We start from the raw sequence: 15,760 nt of genomic DNA, 5'->3' as shown, positions 1-15,760 counted from the left end.
TGAGATGTGCATATTATCCTTTAATAATCCACTCGAAATGGATGATTCTTTTTGAGTTTCTCTTCGTCTGATTCATGAAGATTTGGTGTCGTTTATCAATAGTATTTTGTTTCTCCTAATCTTGTTTGCCATAGCCTAAGCCCTAAGTAGAAGTTAAAGAAGCTTGTTTTAGGCCTCAATATTGTGTGTGTTCCATTTTTTCTGAAGATGCAAAATCTGAGAAAAGCCACCTCCCACCAACAGAAGTACCCTTGTAATAGTTATCATTCCAGCATTTTCAGTCGAATACCCCCATAAAAAACAACAGAAAAAACGCCAAAACGTCTTGTGCTACTCATTCTTAACAGGGATTACTACCAAGTGCCTTTGCGCGTATCAGCCAAACTTTGGTACCCATTTCACAAAGTTACAAGCTTACGCTTCGAGCCTTTTGTTCTGCAAACGAATCTATGTATTTGTCATAGGTTTTTTTTATGAGCAGTTCAATATTTATTGCTAATATTGCCAGGCTTGATTAACGATGATGGATCAATGATGATTTCTCAAATTCTGTGGCTAATCCGTTCATTCTGGCACATCTTCTAGAACGAAAACAAAATTGTGCGAGAATATCGCAGATTCGCACAGATTTTATGTTTATATATTTTATTATTATATGTTGGTACTCGGAACTCTCCTGCCACGGATTTATTTATTACCTGTCAAATTTGTGATACAAAAAACTGTCCTGCCAACTCACATTTTTCAATGCAAAAATCGCTAAACGATATTATTAATGGACTTAATTCATTAATTCCAATAAAAATTCAGTGAATTAGAGAAAAATCATACAGAAGGCTCATTCTACCACTCTTTCATTCAAAAAATTCGCCTCTTCGAGGCTCGTTTTTTAATTTTGCTCTCGTGTGAGAATATCAATGCCTTCTGCACTTGTATTATAAATATCAATTTTGATAATCAAGTTTGCTTGACTTTGTCGACCCCTAAATGTGACGTCCTATGGGCACCACCATAGAGTAATAAACAAGATAGAGGGAGTATACTCAATTTTTATATGTCCCCAACATGGTTAGGTTACGTTGTCGGAGTGTGATATATTTTCAAATCCACAATTTTACTATATCGTTGAATGTATATTATATTGAATGAAATATATTTATTTTAGTGATTCCCGATTAAATATGCAAATTTCAATATTTGGATCCGATATTTTTCACAATTGTCGAATTTATAATAAGCAGAATATTTATTATTTTCTGTATCTACCTGCTGAAATCCAAGGTTTGGCAACTTTTGCTCTCCTAGTGTCATCGGTTGTTTCACGTCGTTTGGCGCGCTTGAAGTTTGCTTGCTGAATTTCTGATATATTTAGGTAATCATCTCAATATATTTTGAGTTGATATAAAACGTTGATTCACTATGAGACATAAGAAATGCGTTATTTGTGGAGAAACTTGCGAATAGTGTGAAATATCGTATCACTAATATGTTTTCATTTCCGCGCGCTTCATATCAAATTTGATAGTTCATGTTGGGGACAAAATTTGCTTACTGAAAATGACATTTATGCTCCCTCTATCTATGTTTATTACTCTGAGAGCACCACCTATTTCATTTTGGTAGGATTTCCTGAAAGTTTTTATTTCGAATTTTTTTCACATCTGCGCTAATTGAGGCAAAAAAAAATTGAAATTGATGAAGTGGAAAAATATAGGCAAATATTCTCAAGTTAAGCAAAATGTTCCATGAGAATGTTCATTGATAGGCAACAATGCACATCAGTGTAAGTTTTCCCAACTTTGTATGCATCGATTCCCCAATACAAATCGTGTAAACACAGAACACCTGTGTAATTTTCCATATGTACTCTTGGCCGTGTGCATACTCGATAAATATGGCCCAATTTCGTTTTTAACCGTATTATCAGCGATTTCAGCATATTTTATCTTTATAGATGATCGTAAAGGAGTGGAATAGACTTTCGATATCGAGGTCGCCGATCAATCTTATAAAACTGCGTAGTAGAAATTATTAATTTTTTCCAAACAACTTCTTCGGAAGCAAATCATCATCCATGTTATTTTTCCTTTTTTTCCAATTTCTGAAGAAACGTAATTTGTGAGCATTGAACTGAAAACCGCAACGATATAGTTTACGATATTTCAGCACGAACTTGTCGGTTGTTATATTCGTGCATATCTTCGAAAACCTTCTAGTACCTTTAACAAATCATGCGGTTCCGACTGCTACCTTGTTTTGAAACACACGAAAGTGGAATTACTTTATAATTGCGGTTGCGGAATGGATGTCAAAATCGGTTTTTATTCCATGAAAAACCAGATTGTTAGCACGCTAACTGAAATTTATCGTTAATTCGATCGAAATTAATTTTCCAGTGAAGGAATAGTTATTTCTCTAATTCTGTGGTTATTCCGTTCATTCTTCCACATCTTGTAGAACAAAATCGTGCGAGAATATATCAGAAACGCACAGTTTTCATGGTTATATTTTATTATTCTATGTTGGTTCTCTGAACTTTCCGCCACGGCTTTATCTGTCAATTCATCAATTTGCCTTAAAGAAATCAGTTCTGCCAACCAACATTTTTCAATACAAAAATCACTAAATTATATTTATGGAAATATTTCATTAATTTCAATGAAAATGCAATGAATTAGAGAAAATAATGTATAATACTCGTACAGAAGGCTCATTCTACCACTCGTTCATTCCAAAACTCGCCACTACGTGGCTCGTTTTTGAATTTTGAACTCGTGGAAGAATATCAATGCCTTCTGCACTTGTATTATAAATAACTATTATAATACAAGTGCAGAAGGCATTGATATTCTTCAACGAGTTCAAAATTCAAAAACGAGCCACGAAGTGGCGAGTTTTGGAATGAACGAGTGGTAGAATGAGCCTTCTGTACGAGTATTATACATTATTTTCTCTAATTCATTGCATTTTCATTGAAATTAATGAAATATTTCCATAAATATAATTTAGTGATTTTTGCATTGAAAAATGTTGGTTGGCAGAACTGATTTCTTCAAGGCAAATTGATGAATTGACAGATAAAGCCGTGGCGGAAAGTTCGGAGTACCAACATAGAATAATAAAATATAACCATGAAAACTGTGCGTTTCTGATATATTCTCGCACGATTTTGTTCTACAAGATGTGGAAGAATGAACGGAATAACCACAGAATTAGAGAAAATATTTTCGATGCTTGTTGCATAATTCTCTAATAAAAGCAGAATCGATTTTTAGAATGCTTGTTCCTCGTTTACTTTACAAATACATATCAAATTTTTCTAATATTCTTCAACAAACCGTATACAATTTAAATCAGAATTGCAATCGTAACAATCGTGAAACAATAACAATCATTTAACAAGCATTCAATTGAGCTTGTCCTTCATTTCGATATTTGCAACACATCAAGATTCATTCAGGAAGAAATTATGCCAAAAATATATCGAAGTGGAGGTTGAGATTAATTTACATATGTACTTGTTTATGTAATCATTCTTAATTATCTTCGAATACAAATTCGAAGATTATTTTATTTTGAATATATCAATTATTATTATTCTTCAGTATTTTCACAATACCTCATTTTATTCGAATGTGTTGAAAATATATTATAATATATGGTCAAAACATTGAAAAAAATACAAATTTTACAAAAGTTCACCATCTCCTTATATCGCACACAATATATTGATCCGAACCAAAAAGATTATGATCTCCTATATAACGGGTGTTTTTTTTCTAGGTATATAACTTTAAGTTGGTATTACTGTTCAAGATGGCGACCGATTTAACAGCTGTCAAGTGATTTATTCTCAGTTTGGTTTGGCAATTCATCATGAATAGACTCATGCCTGAACAACGTTTGCAAATAGTGCAATTTCATTTCAAAAATAATGGTTCTGTGCGGAATACGTATCGCGCACTACGTCCATTTTATTTTGTTTAGCGATGAAGCGCACTTTTGGTTGAATGACTACGTCAACAAACAAAACTGCCGCATTTGGAGTGAAGCTAATGCTCAAGTGTATGTTGAAACACCGTTACATCCAGAAAAAACTGACTGTTTGGTGCGCTTTATGGGCTGGTGGAATCATTGGTCCGTACTTCTTCAAAAACGATGATGGCCAGAACGTTACAGTCAATGGTGATCGGTAAAGAGCCATGATTACTAACTTTTTCATTCCTGAATTGAACAACCATGATGTCCAGGAGCTGTGGTTACAACAAGACGGCGCAACATGTCACGCAGCTCGTGCCACAATCGACTTATTGAAAGACACGTTTGGTGACCGCCTAATTTCACGTTTTGGACCTGTGAATTGGCCTCCAAGATCTTGTGATTTAACACCGCTAGACTACTTTCTGTGGGGCTATGTAAAGTCATTGGTCTATGCAGATAAGCCACAGACCCTTGACCATTTGGAAGACAACATTCGCCGTGTTATTGCCGATATACGGCCACAAATGTTGGAAAAAGTCATCGAAAATTGGACATCCAGATTGGTCTACATCCGAGCCAGCCGTGGCGGTCATATGCCAGAAATCATATGTAAAATATAATGCCACAATATTATCTTGCGGATAAGTAAAATTCATGTCAATCGAATAATCCATCGTTGTTTTATTGCAATTTAAAGTTCTATAGCTCTAAAAAAAACACCCTTTACATTGCAGGTTACAACTACAACTTCAGAACTACATACATATTAGATTCAACTATCAAAATATTTCTGCCATTAGAAAAAAAAAATTTCAAGGCACTTAAGTAAAGTTCACATGACTTAAATCCTTACTGTTTTATAATGAGAAATCGCAATATCGTTTGGGATTGATAACTTTTTAAATAAGGTTCGATAATATTACATTGTAAATGGGGAAACCGTAGGACAATTAATGAAGCTATCATTATCACTATGTGGTCCACTCAGCATTTAATATACGGAGTCAACCAGACGGCAAGACAAGACATACATATGGTAATCATGCTAAACCAGATTGTAATTTCATTGCCAAATATAGACTTGCAGTTCAATTTGGCCAGTAGCAAGGTCGAAAGTGAGTAATGAATAGGTGGATGTAAACAAAACTTGAACACACGTTGAAAGTGACATTTCGAAATTTCATCGAGTTCGTTTTATTACGAAATGTCAAATAAAGGTACTTATCGAAACAGTCAATCAATCTCATACTGGGATTTCATAATTGTTGTTTTACACATTTGTAAAGTTGGTTTGCAGAAAAATACCTGTATTCGATGTATTAGTAGATATAACATTCTGAATATTGTATACAATGAAGTTTACTTTCAGAGGTTCATCCCCCTAATAGTAAATTTTATTGTACAGTTTTGATCTTCTTCATTTTTGAGGAACATTCACCACATCATTGAGGAAAACTTTAAATAAGTGAAAAAAATACAGGTTTTTGCGTCGAAATTTCTGCAATATTATTATTTTTCTATTTCTAATCTCATAAGTATTGGTACTATAACCTTTTTATTTTCATATCCTAATATTTTTCAAATTCTTGATATTCAAACTGTCATTGCGAATAAATATTTGGAGTTGGTCTTTGAATATTTAATTGCTATTAATGATGAGGAAAACTGATTTCCACAATCACTGTAACACAACGAACTTTCCATAATGAATACTGAAAATTCATGAAAGTTTACAAACTTCAAACGAAGATTTCATGAACTCAACTTCTTGAAGAATATTCATGATACTGTTGCCGAAAGTTGAAACAAAATTATTAAACTTGCTTCTGATTGTTTATTAAGTGGGAAACTCATCCTGAGCAAGTTAATTATCGTCTAGGGAAGCTCAATTTGATTTTAAATTCAATGAAGTCTCGAAATATAACATTCTTATTTTGAATTCTTGTTTTATTCTATTAAATCCTCCTAATAACTTCATTCCTCGAAGAACAGGAAAATTATTTTCCATAAACACTAAACACAAATATAATACACGCGAAAATCTCTTTCAAAGTACCAAATAGTTTAAATGACAATCTACAAAGTTGTTCTAAGAAGATATCTGAAATTTCACAAACTTGAAACGAAGATTTCCTAAACTCAACTCCTTGAAAAACATTTACGATCCTACGTGCGTACAAGTTCAAATTAAACTTTCTTCTCACTGTTTGAGAAGTGTAAAAACTTATTTGAAGCAGGTTGATTGTCAATTTCTTTCGATTTTATATTTGAGCGAGTGTGTAAAATTTTATGACATACTGATTCCACTATTTGTAAACTTAAAAGTATATTCTAATATTTCTCCATCCTGACAACTTTTCCTTATCATTACGTTAAACTTCCTTCATGCGAATTTCCTTCAATTATGTAAAGGAAACCTAATTTCCACAACTACAAACAAAACACAAGTGACACTCACCGGATTTCCTCTTTTCCGGCAACACCAACGATTTGGTCCGTTTGATCCTCAACGACCGCCTCCTCAAAGACCTCAGGAAATTTTCCGGCATCTTTTGAAACTTCGGAGTGTCCATCGCAATTTTCTTATCGGGCATAAGCCAGTTTTTCACAGCAGTGATGGAAATACCGCGCGACTTCTTCGGCGCTGTCGCCGGTTCGTTCTTAAGGTCCACCATTGCGTAAACGTACTCGGAAAACTCCGGGAAAACACTAGCACTTAGCCGGAAAAGCGCACCTTATCTGATCACCTGTTCGGTTGACGTTAGCTTCTGGTCCCTGCGTGGGCGGATTCATCTTTGAACTTGCCGGAAAACTTATCGCGCGCGTTTCGGTTTTTCGCGGATTTGACAATCGCCGGTTTTCCGTATCTGTACGTCCTGCCGTCCGTAGCAAGTGTGGTTATAATCTCCGCAATAGAAAACGGAGACAAGGAACCGGTGGGTTGAGAAACTGGGGTCCCCCACCCGAAGGGTCCTCGTGCTTTTGTCGGCGCAATCGCCGAAGTATGTATGGGTACCGGAGGATTTGACGTACGGCTTGTCCGCGCTCGCCTTTAGGTGCAAGTAGTGCAAGGTTGGCGCGCGAGCTTTAGGGGTTGCAGTTTTTTGGTGTAGGTAAACCGGGTTCGGATAAACATCTGGTGCACTTTGCACGTATAGAAATGGTATCGCGCGGATTATCTTAATTAATCAGAAGCGCGTAGATAATCCGGCTCGAAGTAGACCAGAAGCGGTGTAGGGTGTTTTTTATTTACATCAAAAATAAAACGACATGTTATTATATTTCAAATTTTTTATTCTGTAACTCACATTTGTTTCGCTACACGGTAGCTTCTTCAAATTTTGCGTTTTTAATGACTGACATTTATAAGAATGAAACTCTAGATATTATTTATTACTTATGTATACTTATGACTAAGGATTCTGAGATTGCCATGCAAGAAATAGTCAACAGACAGATATTTATAAACGGCGAGATGTTAACCGCGACTTGGTCATTCAAAATTAATCCAATCTTATTTTGTCTATTTATTTCTAGAGCTTCTAGGAAAGTTGAACCATAACTTTTATTTAAGGCATGGAGAATATACAAATTTTGGATAAACGTATGTTCTTATTCTAATAAGCGATTGAAATATAATTATCTTGCTGAAAAGGAAACTCTTCAAATCATTCATTCTTATCTGAAAAGGTCTTCCTATTTGTGCATTATATACTTTTTAGCAATCACTACAGTTTAACTTATCTTTATCCTCTTTTGATGAAGAACCTTTGTCGCTTTTGATGAATTTTGTCAGTGTCAGTGAGTGAAACCTCATAATTTATGACCACAATCGGCTCAAAATCGAAAAATATATTCGATCAAATTCTGCTATTCCTGTGGAACAAGCATGCAGAAACAGGATCTGCAAAAACCCAATAACTGAACCAAAAGAAATCATAAATTCAATTAAAAATGGCATTGCATCGATGAATTGAGTCATTATTTTTGAACCGTTGAACAGAAACATTAATAAAGTGTTTTCCAATAAGAACTACGCCATTACTAAGAATTCACTTCAAAAATGGAGACAATTTCGCAGTCACAGTTCACGAAACTAAATTATTTCTGGGTCGTGAAAAACCTCTTCGACGGCAATAGTTAAACTGGTGGAAAAATTTGAGCTGTTGGGACTTGAGACTCGAGGCCTCTGTTGATAGCTGGTCGATCACCAGTCATAAAGTCATATCTTCGTTGATTGGGTCCTTGAAATGCGTTGAATTGATCCAGATTATCATCGAAAAATTATCTTGAGTGATGAGGACTAGTTTCACATCGGGGACAACCTTAATAAGCAGAATTGTCGTATTTGGGGCTCAGATAATCCAAGAAAGATTGTAGGAAAGTCACTCCATCCTCGGGGTGTCACTGTTTTGTGCAGTTTTGGGGTTGGTGGTGTGATTGGACCTTACTTTTTGGAAAATAAGGCTGGTGCAACTGTTAAGTTGAATGGATAGCTTCCGAGCTATGATTAATGATTTTTTATGGCTAAAATTCGAAGATATGGATTGGGTTAGATTTAATTGAGCAGCTTCCAAATCACTGCGAGCTAATGGTCTATTGTGTTCCCATCAGAGCTATTCTCTTCATAACGTGATCTACAGCTCGCCTTCCAGTTCCAGAGTTCTAATGAACTCCAGTATCTGGGATGGCTTCAAGAAGGATAATTCCTCACTTCTAAAAGTTTCGCGTCCAAAGCAGATTTTGCGCTGGCTAGTGATGGCGAGGCATTTCGTCACCAGGAGATCCAGAGTTTCTTTCTCCTCCCACAGAATCTGCACTCGTCATTTTCTGCTAGACTCATTCTCACGAGATGTTTCCTAAGGCGACAAAGCCCTGTGAGGAATCCAGTGAAGAGATATTGATGTGGACGACGTTTATCTTCAACAATTGACTGATATCGTTTGCCATCGCTAATGGCTTACCTTCCTCTTCACTACGAAATAAACATCCTTTGATTTCGCCTAAAATTTACTCTTTTTTTAATACCACAATCTCTTATTGGAAAACTGTTTGAAACGAAAAGTTGTTTATCATATTGTACAGTTTTACTAGTTGAATTAAAGAATTATTTCACAGCCCAACACTGAAGTTGTTCAATAAGCAGATTGAAAAAAATAGCAAACGCGCAAAAAGTAAAAAAAAATTCTGGCCAGTTTCTCCAGCGTTACTCAACCAAGTCACACCTGACGATTTCCCAGTGGTCTCTCAAGCAAAAGGTGTTGAATAAGCCACCGTCAAGACGCGCTGAGCAGCAGCTGTCGCGGTGTAGTAACCCACGAAACCGATCGCGGTTCAAAAAAAACGGTCTCGGCTGGCTGTGCAGCCGAAATGACACCATTTACATTTCTATTGTTTCACAATAAGGGTGAGGGGAATCGCTAATTCGGATTCAATCCGTCTGGAGATTTTTGTTTGTACGGAACCCAAATGCTAATTACACAATCTGTGTGGTGACTAACGTTTCCGATCGAGTGCAGGAGCGGGTATTTCGGTAGGAACCGCCCAAAACGGTCATTTGCATTATTAGGGTTCGGGGGCAGTGGTTCGAATCAAAGCTTGATTTTCAATCGAGGAGGGTTTCACACGAATGACTGAATGAATCAAAATATGAAATTTGATAACTCGCAAATTATTGGGAAAAAATTTTGAGGTTAAAAACTTTTTTGGGGAATCATGAAATTATTGAAAATTCTAATTTTTTTGATTGCTCGTTCTCCGAGAAGGTAGCAATGTCCCATTGTCTGTAATTTTCGCATTTTGACCTCATATTCGATTCTGTACGTCCGTATAAACGAGGCTGGTTTATTCATGCGCTAATAGCAGTCTTTAGACCACATGACTGTGTATGTGGTCTCCAAGACAAATGTACCTACAAGAAAGAGTTTCCGGAGAAGGAAGTAATCGAAAGAGAAATACTCTGGCGGAATCTCTCTGGTTTGGATCTCTCCAAAAAGTTTCTTTGAAACTTTGACTCTACGAAAAACAAGAAGTATCTGGATCTTGGTAAAAATATGCTACACCTTTCACTGGATTCCTCACAGGGATTTGTCGCCTTAGGAAACACCTCTTAAGAATGGGTCTAACATAAAATGATGAGTACAGATTCTGTGGGGAGGAGGAAGAAACTCCAGATCACCTGGTGATGGAATGCCTCGCCATTGCTAGCCAACGCAAAACCTGCTTTGGACACGAAACTTGAAGAAGTGAGGAATTAGCCTCCTTGAAGCCATCTCAGATATTGGAGTTCATTAAAACTCTGGAACTGGAAGGCGAGCTGTAAATCACGTTATGGAGAGAATAGCTCTGATGGAGGGCACAATAGACCATTAGGTCGCAGTGAAACGAAACCTCCTTAATTAAATCTAATCTAATCTAATGTGGTCTCCAAGGATGCAATTGGTGCATGAATGATAGAGAACTCAAAAGCCTTTCACTTCACATCAGTGGTCTCTTAATTGATAATGATAATTAAATCAATTTAAATAATTTAATTCAAATTAATTTTATTTTGACGGTATCCGTGAAAATAAAGCTATCCAGGCGAAATTTTGCACTAAGCTTGAGATGGTTCTATATATTATTCTATATATTAAGGCAACCCGATTGAATCTGTAATACCGGAAATATTTTGTATTGAGTATTCAGTATTTTTTTTTAATATTCTTAATGAATTTTCGAGGAATCTAATTATAAGCTTGAAATTGTTATTCTACACATATACCACCAAAAATCTTAAATCTGTTTTTATTCACGAATATAGTTATTTTTTTTCTATATTTTGTTTATGTGATCAAAATTTTGAAGAACTTGCAGGTTTGTAATTAACACAAAATTTTCAACCCCCAGATTATTCCCATTTACTAACTCTACCTTGGAAATCAGAATCTACCCTGAAAGGTTCAAGTGTTTTTGCTGCCTTTGGCAAAGCTTACAGAGCAAAAGACTTTATGTTACTGATGGTTTCGGTTTCAATTGGAGTTTGTTACTGATGTTTGCTTTCGCTGATATATTATATTTGTATGAATGTTCTCTCGTACGTTTTTGCTGTTGTTCTTCCAAATAAGTATGATTTGAATAGAACATTGGCTTCCCCACCTCCTGGCCGTAACCAACTGAGTACAAAATAGCTCTGATGAACACCAAACTTGCTACCATTACTTCTAGTCACAATTCGGTCTACTGTTTTCTCGTCAGCAATTCACTGTAAGAAATCTTAAATATTCAGTGTTTTTATCGTAAGTTTGAACCATGTTCTCCGTTAAGATGAGCTTTGAATATCTGACCCCATATAAGTACCTTACCCCTATCCCAGTCTTCACCTGTCCGGTGCCCCTTTTCAACCATTCATGATCCGATACAATTACAAACAGATCAACGTATTTCCCATTTACCAACCTTGTACCCGACTAAAGACGTAGATTCGCCTTTCTACCCTTAGATCCGATCAATATTTAATTTGAATACGAGAAGGGCAATATATCTCAGTATCCGATATCGTTCTCGACTTGGGACTATTCTCCCTATGAATTGATGAATGCGGGGGGGAATTTCACAATCGTAGAAAACGGCGTGGGGTGCAAGGTATATCGGAGCTTCTAGATCTTATCTTTGGGCGTATCGAGTTGTTGCTCACCTCATCGCCGAATCATGATGTTTGAATTATGAACGACTAGGTCGTAATGGATAAGATCCACGTGAATGTTTCTATTATGTGGATGTGGAGCTCTGATCTTGTCAGCTTCAGTGGAGACAGTTAAGGATTTCGGTATTTCATTAGAGGGGGATGTAACGTGCATTCGATGTATTATGAACATTTGATTCAGACTGTATAAAATGGCATACGTTTGATTCAGAGTGTTCAATATAAAACTTTCTGGTTTAATGAGGGTATACAAAAATCAAGAGAATATCGAAAATTGAAAATTTTATATTTCAACAGATCCGACCAAATTTAAAAATGCGTATTTTATCTAAAATATCAATTATAAGCTTTGTGCGAAATTTCGTGTTAATAGCGGTGACAGAACTTGCCGTATACAGTCATGTGGTCTCTAAAGGTGACAAAATAGAAGCATTCGATGAAGCGAAGAAAATCACATGAAAAAAGGTACTTTTATCCAAATACAAAAAATTGAACCGTTTCGAGATATTTGAGTTTTTGTAGTCACATGATGTCAGCAGATTCATTCATCGATAACCATAGATAGTTGTTTCAAAAATATCATGGCTCTCCCCGAGGCTCTCCCTTTAAAATACCCTTTATAATAGTATTAGAAATCTATAAGTGTAATGAAAAAAAAATTGTTTTAACAACATACATTTGTGCACGAAATTTCAATCTGGTGGCATTCACCTTTCAGAAGTTAGGCGGAGATTTTTTTAAATTTTATCAACTTTAAAAGGATATATCTCCCTTATTAAAATTTTGGGCCATAAGTTTATTCATAACTTTACTAATTTTTCAATGTACTATATAACCCCCAGAAAGCTCGGTACACGTTTTGACTCACCCTGTATATTTACCTCAAAAATTTTCAAACATATTTAAACTTTATAAACCTTTTGGCACTTGAATTAGATATACCTACACTACAATCATCAACATCTAAGAAATGGGGAAATCTGTTCCTACCTTATCAATCAAATTTCTTTAAATGATTTTTCTTCATTGCATTAGAAGTAGATTACACTCAAAGTGATTTCTTACCTGAAAGGAAATAAGGAGAATTAAAATTTGACAAAAAATATATAAAACAAAAAAAAATACATGAGAAAATAATCAAAAAATAGTTATTTATAATACAAGTGCAGATGGCATTGATATTCTTCCACGAGTTCAAAATTCAAAAACGAGCCACGAAGTGGCAAGTTTTGGAATGAACGAGTGGTAGAATGAGCCTTCTGTATGAGTATTATACATTATTTTCTCTAATTCATTGCATTTTCATTGAAATTAATGAAATATTTCCATGAATATAATTTAGTGATTTTTGCATTGAAAAATGTTGGTTGGCAGAACTGATTTCTTTAAGGCAATTTGATGAATTGACAGATAAAGCCGTGGCGGAAAGTTCGGAGTGCCAACATAGAATAATAAAATATAACCATGAAAACTGTGCGTTTCTGACATATTCTCGCACGATTTTGTTCTACAAGATGTGGAAGAATGAACGGAATAACCACAGAATTAGAGAAAAAATTATTCCAATTTTCTGAAATTATGAATCAAATCTCAGATTTGAATAGGACTTGAATCCATTAGAGTCATTAGACCCAATTCATAAAATAGTAAACAACATAGAAAGTAATCAACAAAATTCGTTGTACGTCAATGGGCCCCAAAATATTCATTACGTAATTAAAATTTGTTATATCACCTTTAAAGAGAATAACTTCATTGAAGAAGACAGTTGTACCAACTAAGCGACAATCCGAATTGAAAAATTCTTTCAAGCGAGGTTTTTAAATCAACGATTCCCGCTACTGTAACTCGGTGGCTGCACAACAAGAAGGATCCTAATACCTAACGACCAAAAACATCAATTCACGAGATGACAGAACAAGCAATAAACCCTTCCGTTAATGCCCATACCGTAAATCGAGCCAGTGATCCAGAAAAATATTCGATCGTTGATTCGTTCAGCATGAAGGTCATGAATATTTTTCGCCTTTCATAAATTTCAATTGGGCGAGCATCAGGTAATAAATTAATATATTACGCGGTTGGAGGCTCATCGATTGGAAGTAACCCATTTATCGGTGGATTTATTGAATACGGTTTCACAGGCCAAAGGTCGATGAAGTGGAATACCCTTACCGGAAAAAAAAATGACAAATTAGACGCAATAAATTTTGCGGTTATGTTATGGTTGTTTACGGAGGTACCATAAATTTCGATCAGGTATTTTTGGTTTCTTCAAGTTGGAGGGCGCAAGCAGCATTGGCTTGTTTTCTCACACATGAGGTGTTGCTTGCTCTCAGGACTTAGAATAACATTTCAAATTTGAGCAATTTAATTGGTCGCTCCCGTACAACAAGGTATGAGTTTGCGAACATAATAAGAATAGAAATGATGAATGTGATGATTTTGTTGAAGAATACGCTTTAATTTCACTGGATAATCAAACCACAACATTGAATAACTTTCGTTTCATTTAATAGAGTGTAACCGCAGATGACTTATGAGATAACCATGAAATGAGTGGTTAGTTGGATTAATTATTATAAGCTTATCCTATTTATTATGTACATATTGCATTTTAGATTGTTGAAGTGATATCTCGTTACTCGAGAAAAAAATTTGACGGTGTAGAATCTCAGACAATTGATTTTCAACAAAATTATAGATTTCATCGACAGTTCCACACCACTTTTTTTCTCTTTACTATCAAGCTTTTTAAAATGGAATAAATCGAGATTCGCGTATTGATAAACACAATTTGAGGTGAAATAATGTGCAAACAAAGCAATGGGTTGATAAGCGTTATTCAGACTCTACTCGATCAACGACAACGGTTAAAAAGTGATTCAGAGAAAAAATTTGACTCTAATGAACAAGTGATTGCCGAGGTTGAAGCCTATTCCGAAAGCAAAGACGGATCCTTAGACATTATGTCATCAAAGATTGATCAATTGAATGAAGGAACTTGAATTACCAACTAAATTATAATAATAATAAATTTTATTGAAATTAAACCCGGTACATGTTCAAAGATATCATTTGTACCTAACAAACAGTGTGAATATAAACGGACAAGGACTACACCAAGAGATATTAAATCAGGTGTGCCACAAGGATCTGTATTAGGACCCTACTGTTTAAAATTCTTGTTTCAGATATCCGGGAAACTATACTGCGGCCTACTATTCCACCCACAGTCTGTTTTATGTCACCAGTGCATTCATCATCAGCTCCATGTACGTTAGTAACCAATATTTATGTATAAGAGACGATCTAAAGATAGACACACTAGAAGAGATAGTACATGAAAAAACATGCAAAAAGCTCCTCTAGAAATACACTTGGGAGAATACTGGTTCGTCCAGTCAGAAAAACTAACAAATGGCACCTTATGCAAAAAGAAAAAACTGCAGATACCAGTAAAAATCTCATACAAGGGAAGTTAAACTCACCCCAAAAGCAATAGAATAAATGAGACAAGTAGAGTAGGGAAAGAATTCAATCCTCTAGATATATAAGAATCTGAACGTCAAGACGATTTCAGCATCATACAGGAAGCTGAAGGCTCTCTTCCTGTCGTTATAGAGGGTGGTTGGTATTGAGCTCAAAATGTTATGTTGCTTCTCTTTGATCTTCTTTCGACATCGCTTTTCTCAGGCACTTTCAAAGAATTTTATCCAAAGGAATATGGAAAACATATTTGTAAAGAAGATCGAGTAAAGAAGCTGTACGTTTGTTCATCAAGGAAAGACGAAATTTCGGTCAGAGTCAGGAAAAATGGAACAACTCTCAGGTGAATATAAAGAACATCAGCGCGACTTGGGAAATGTTTGGTGGAGACATTAAAGAATCTATTTTGTAACCAAAAAAAAATGCTATTAAAAATCCCTGGTCCGTTATCAGATATTTCTTTTCTTTTGAAAGAAATAACAACAGTACCGTATATAATTTTTAAAAATATTATAAACCAGATATAGCTTTCAAATCGAATGGTCACATGAAGGCGAGTAAAATAATTTTTGCTCACATGTTCTTGTGAGTAACTTGCTCGCATTT

General features: G+C 35.4%; 1 protein-coding gene across 1 annotated transcript in view; it reads right to left on the bottom strand.

The window, feature by feature from the left end:
• Positions 1–6,890, bottom strand: part of LOC123676204 (centaurin-gamma-1A) — a 53,391-nt gene extending 46,501 nt beyond the window's left edge. The window contains exon 1 of the mRNA XM_045611954.1: positions 6,440–6,890. Coding sequence (XP_045467910.1) covers positions 6,440–6,656 — 217 coding nt within the window. The 5' untranslated portion in view covers positions 6,657–6,890. The remainder of the gene's footprint in view (positions 1–6,439) is intronic.
• Between the last annotated feature and the right edge of the window lie 8,870 nt (positions 6,891–15,760).

Source organism: Harmonia axyridis, chromosome 3, assembly GCF_914767665.1.
Source record: "Harmonia axyridis chromosome 3, icHarAxyr1.1, whole genome shotgun sequence".
Lineage (NCBI taxonomy): Eukaryota > Metazoa > Arthropoda > Insecta > Coleoptera > Coccinellidae > Harmonia > Harmonia axyridis.
This window is presented reverse-complemented; position numbering and strand designations above follow the sequence as displayed.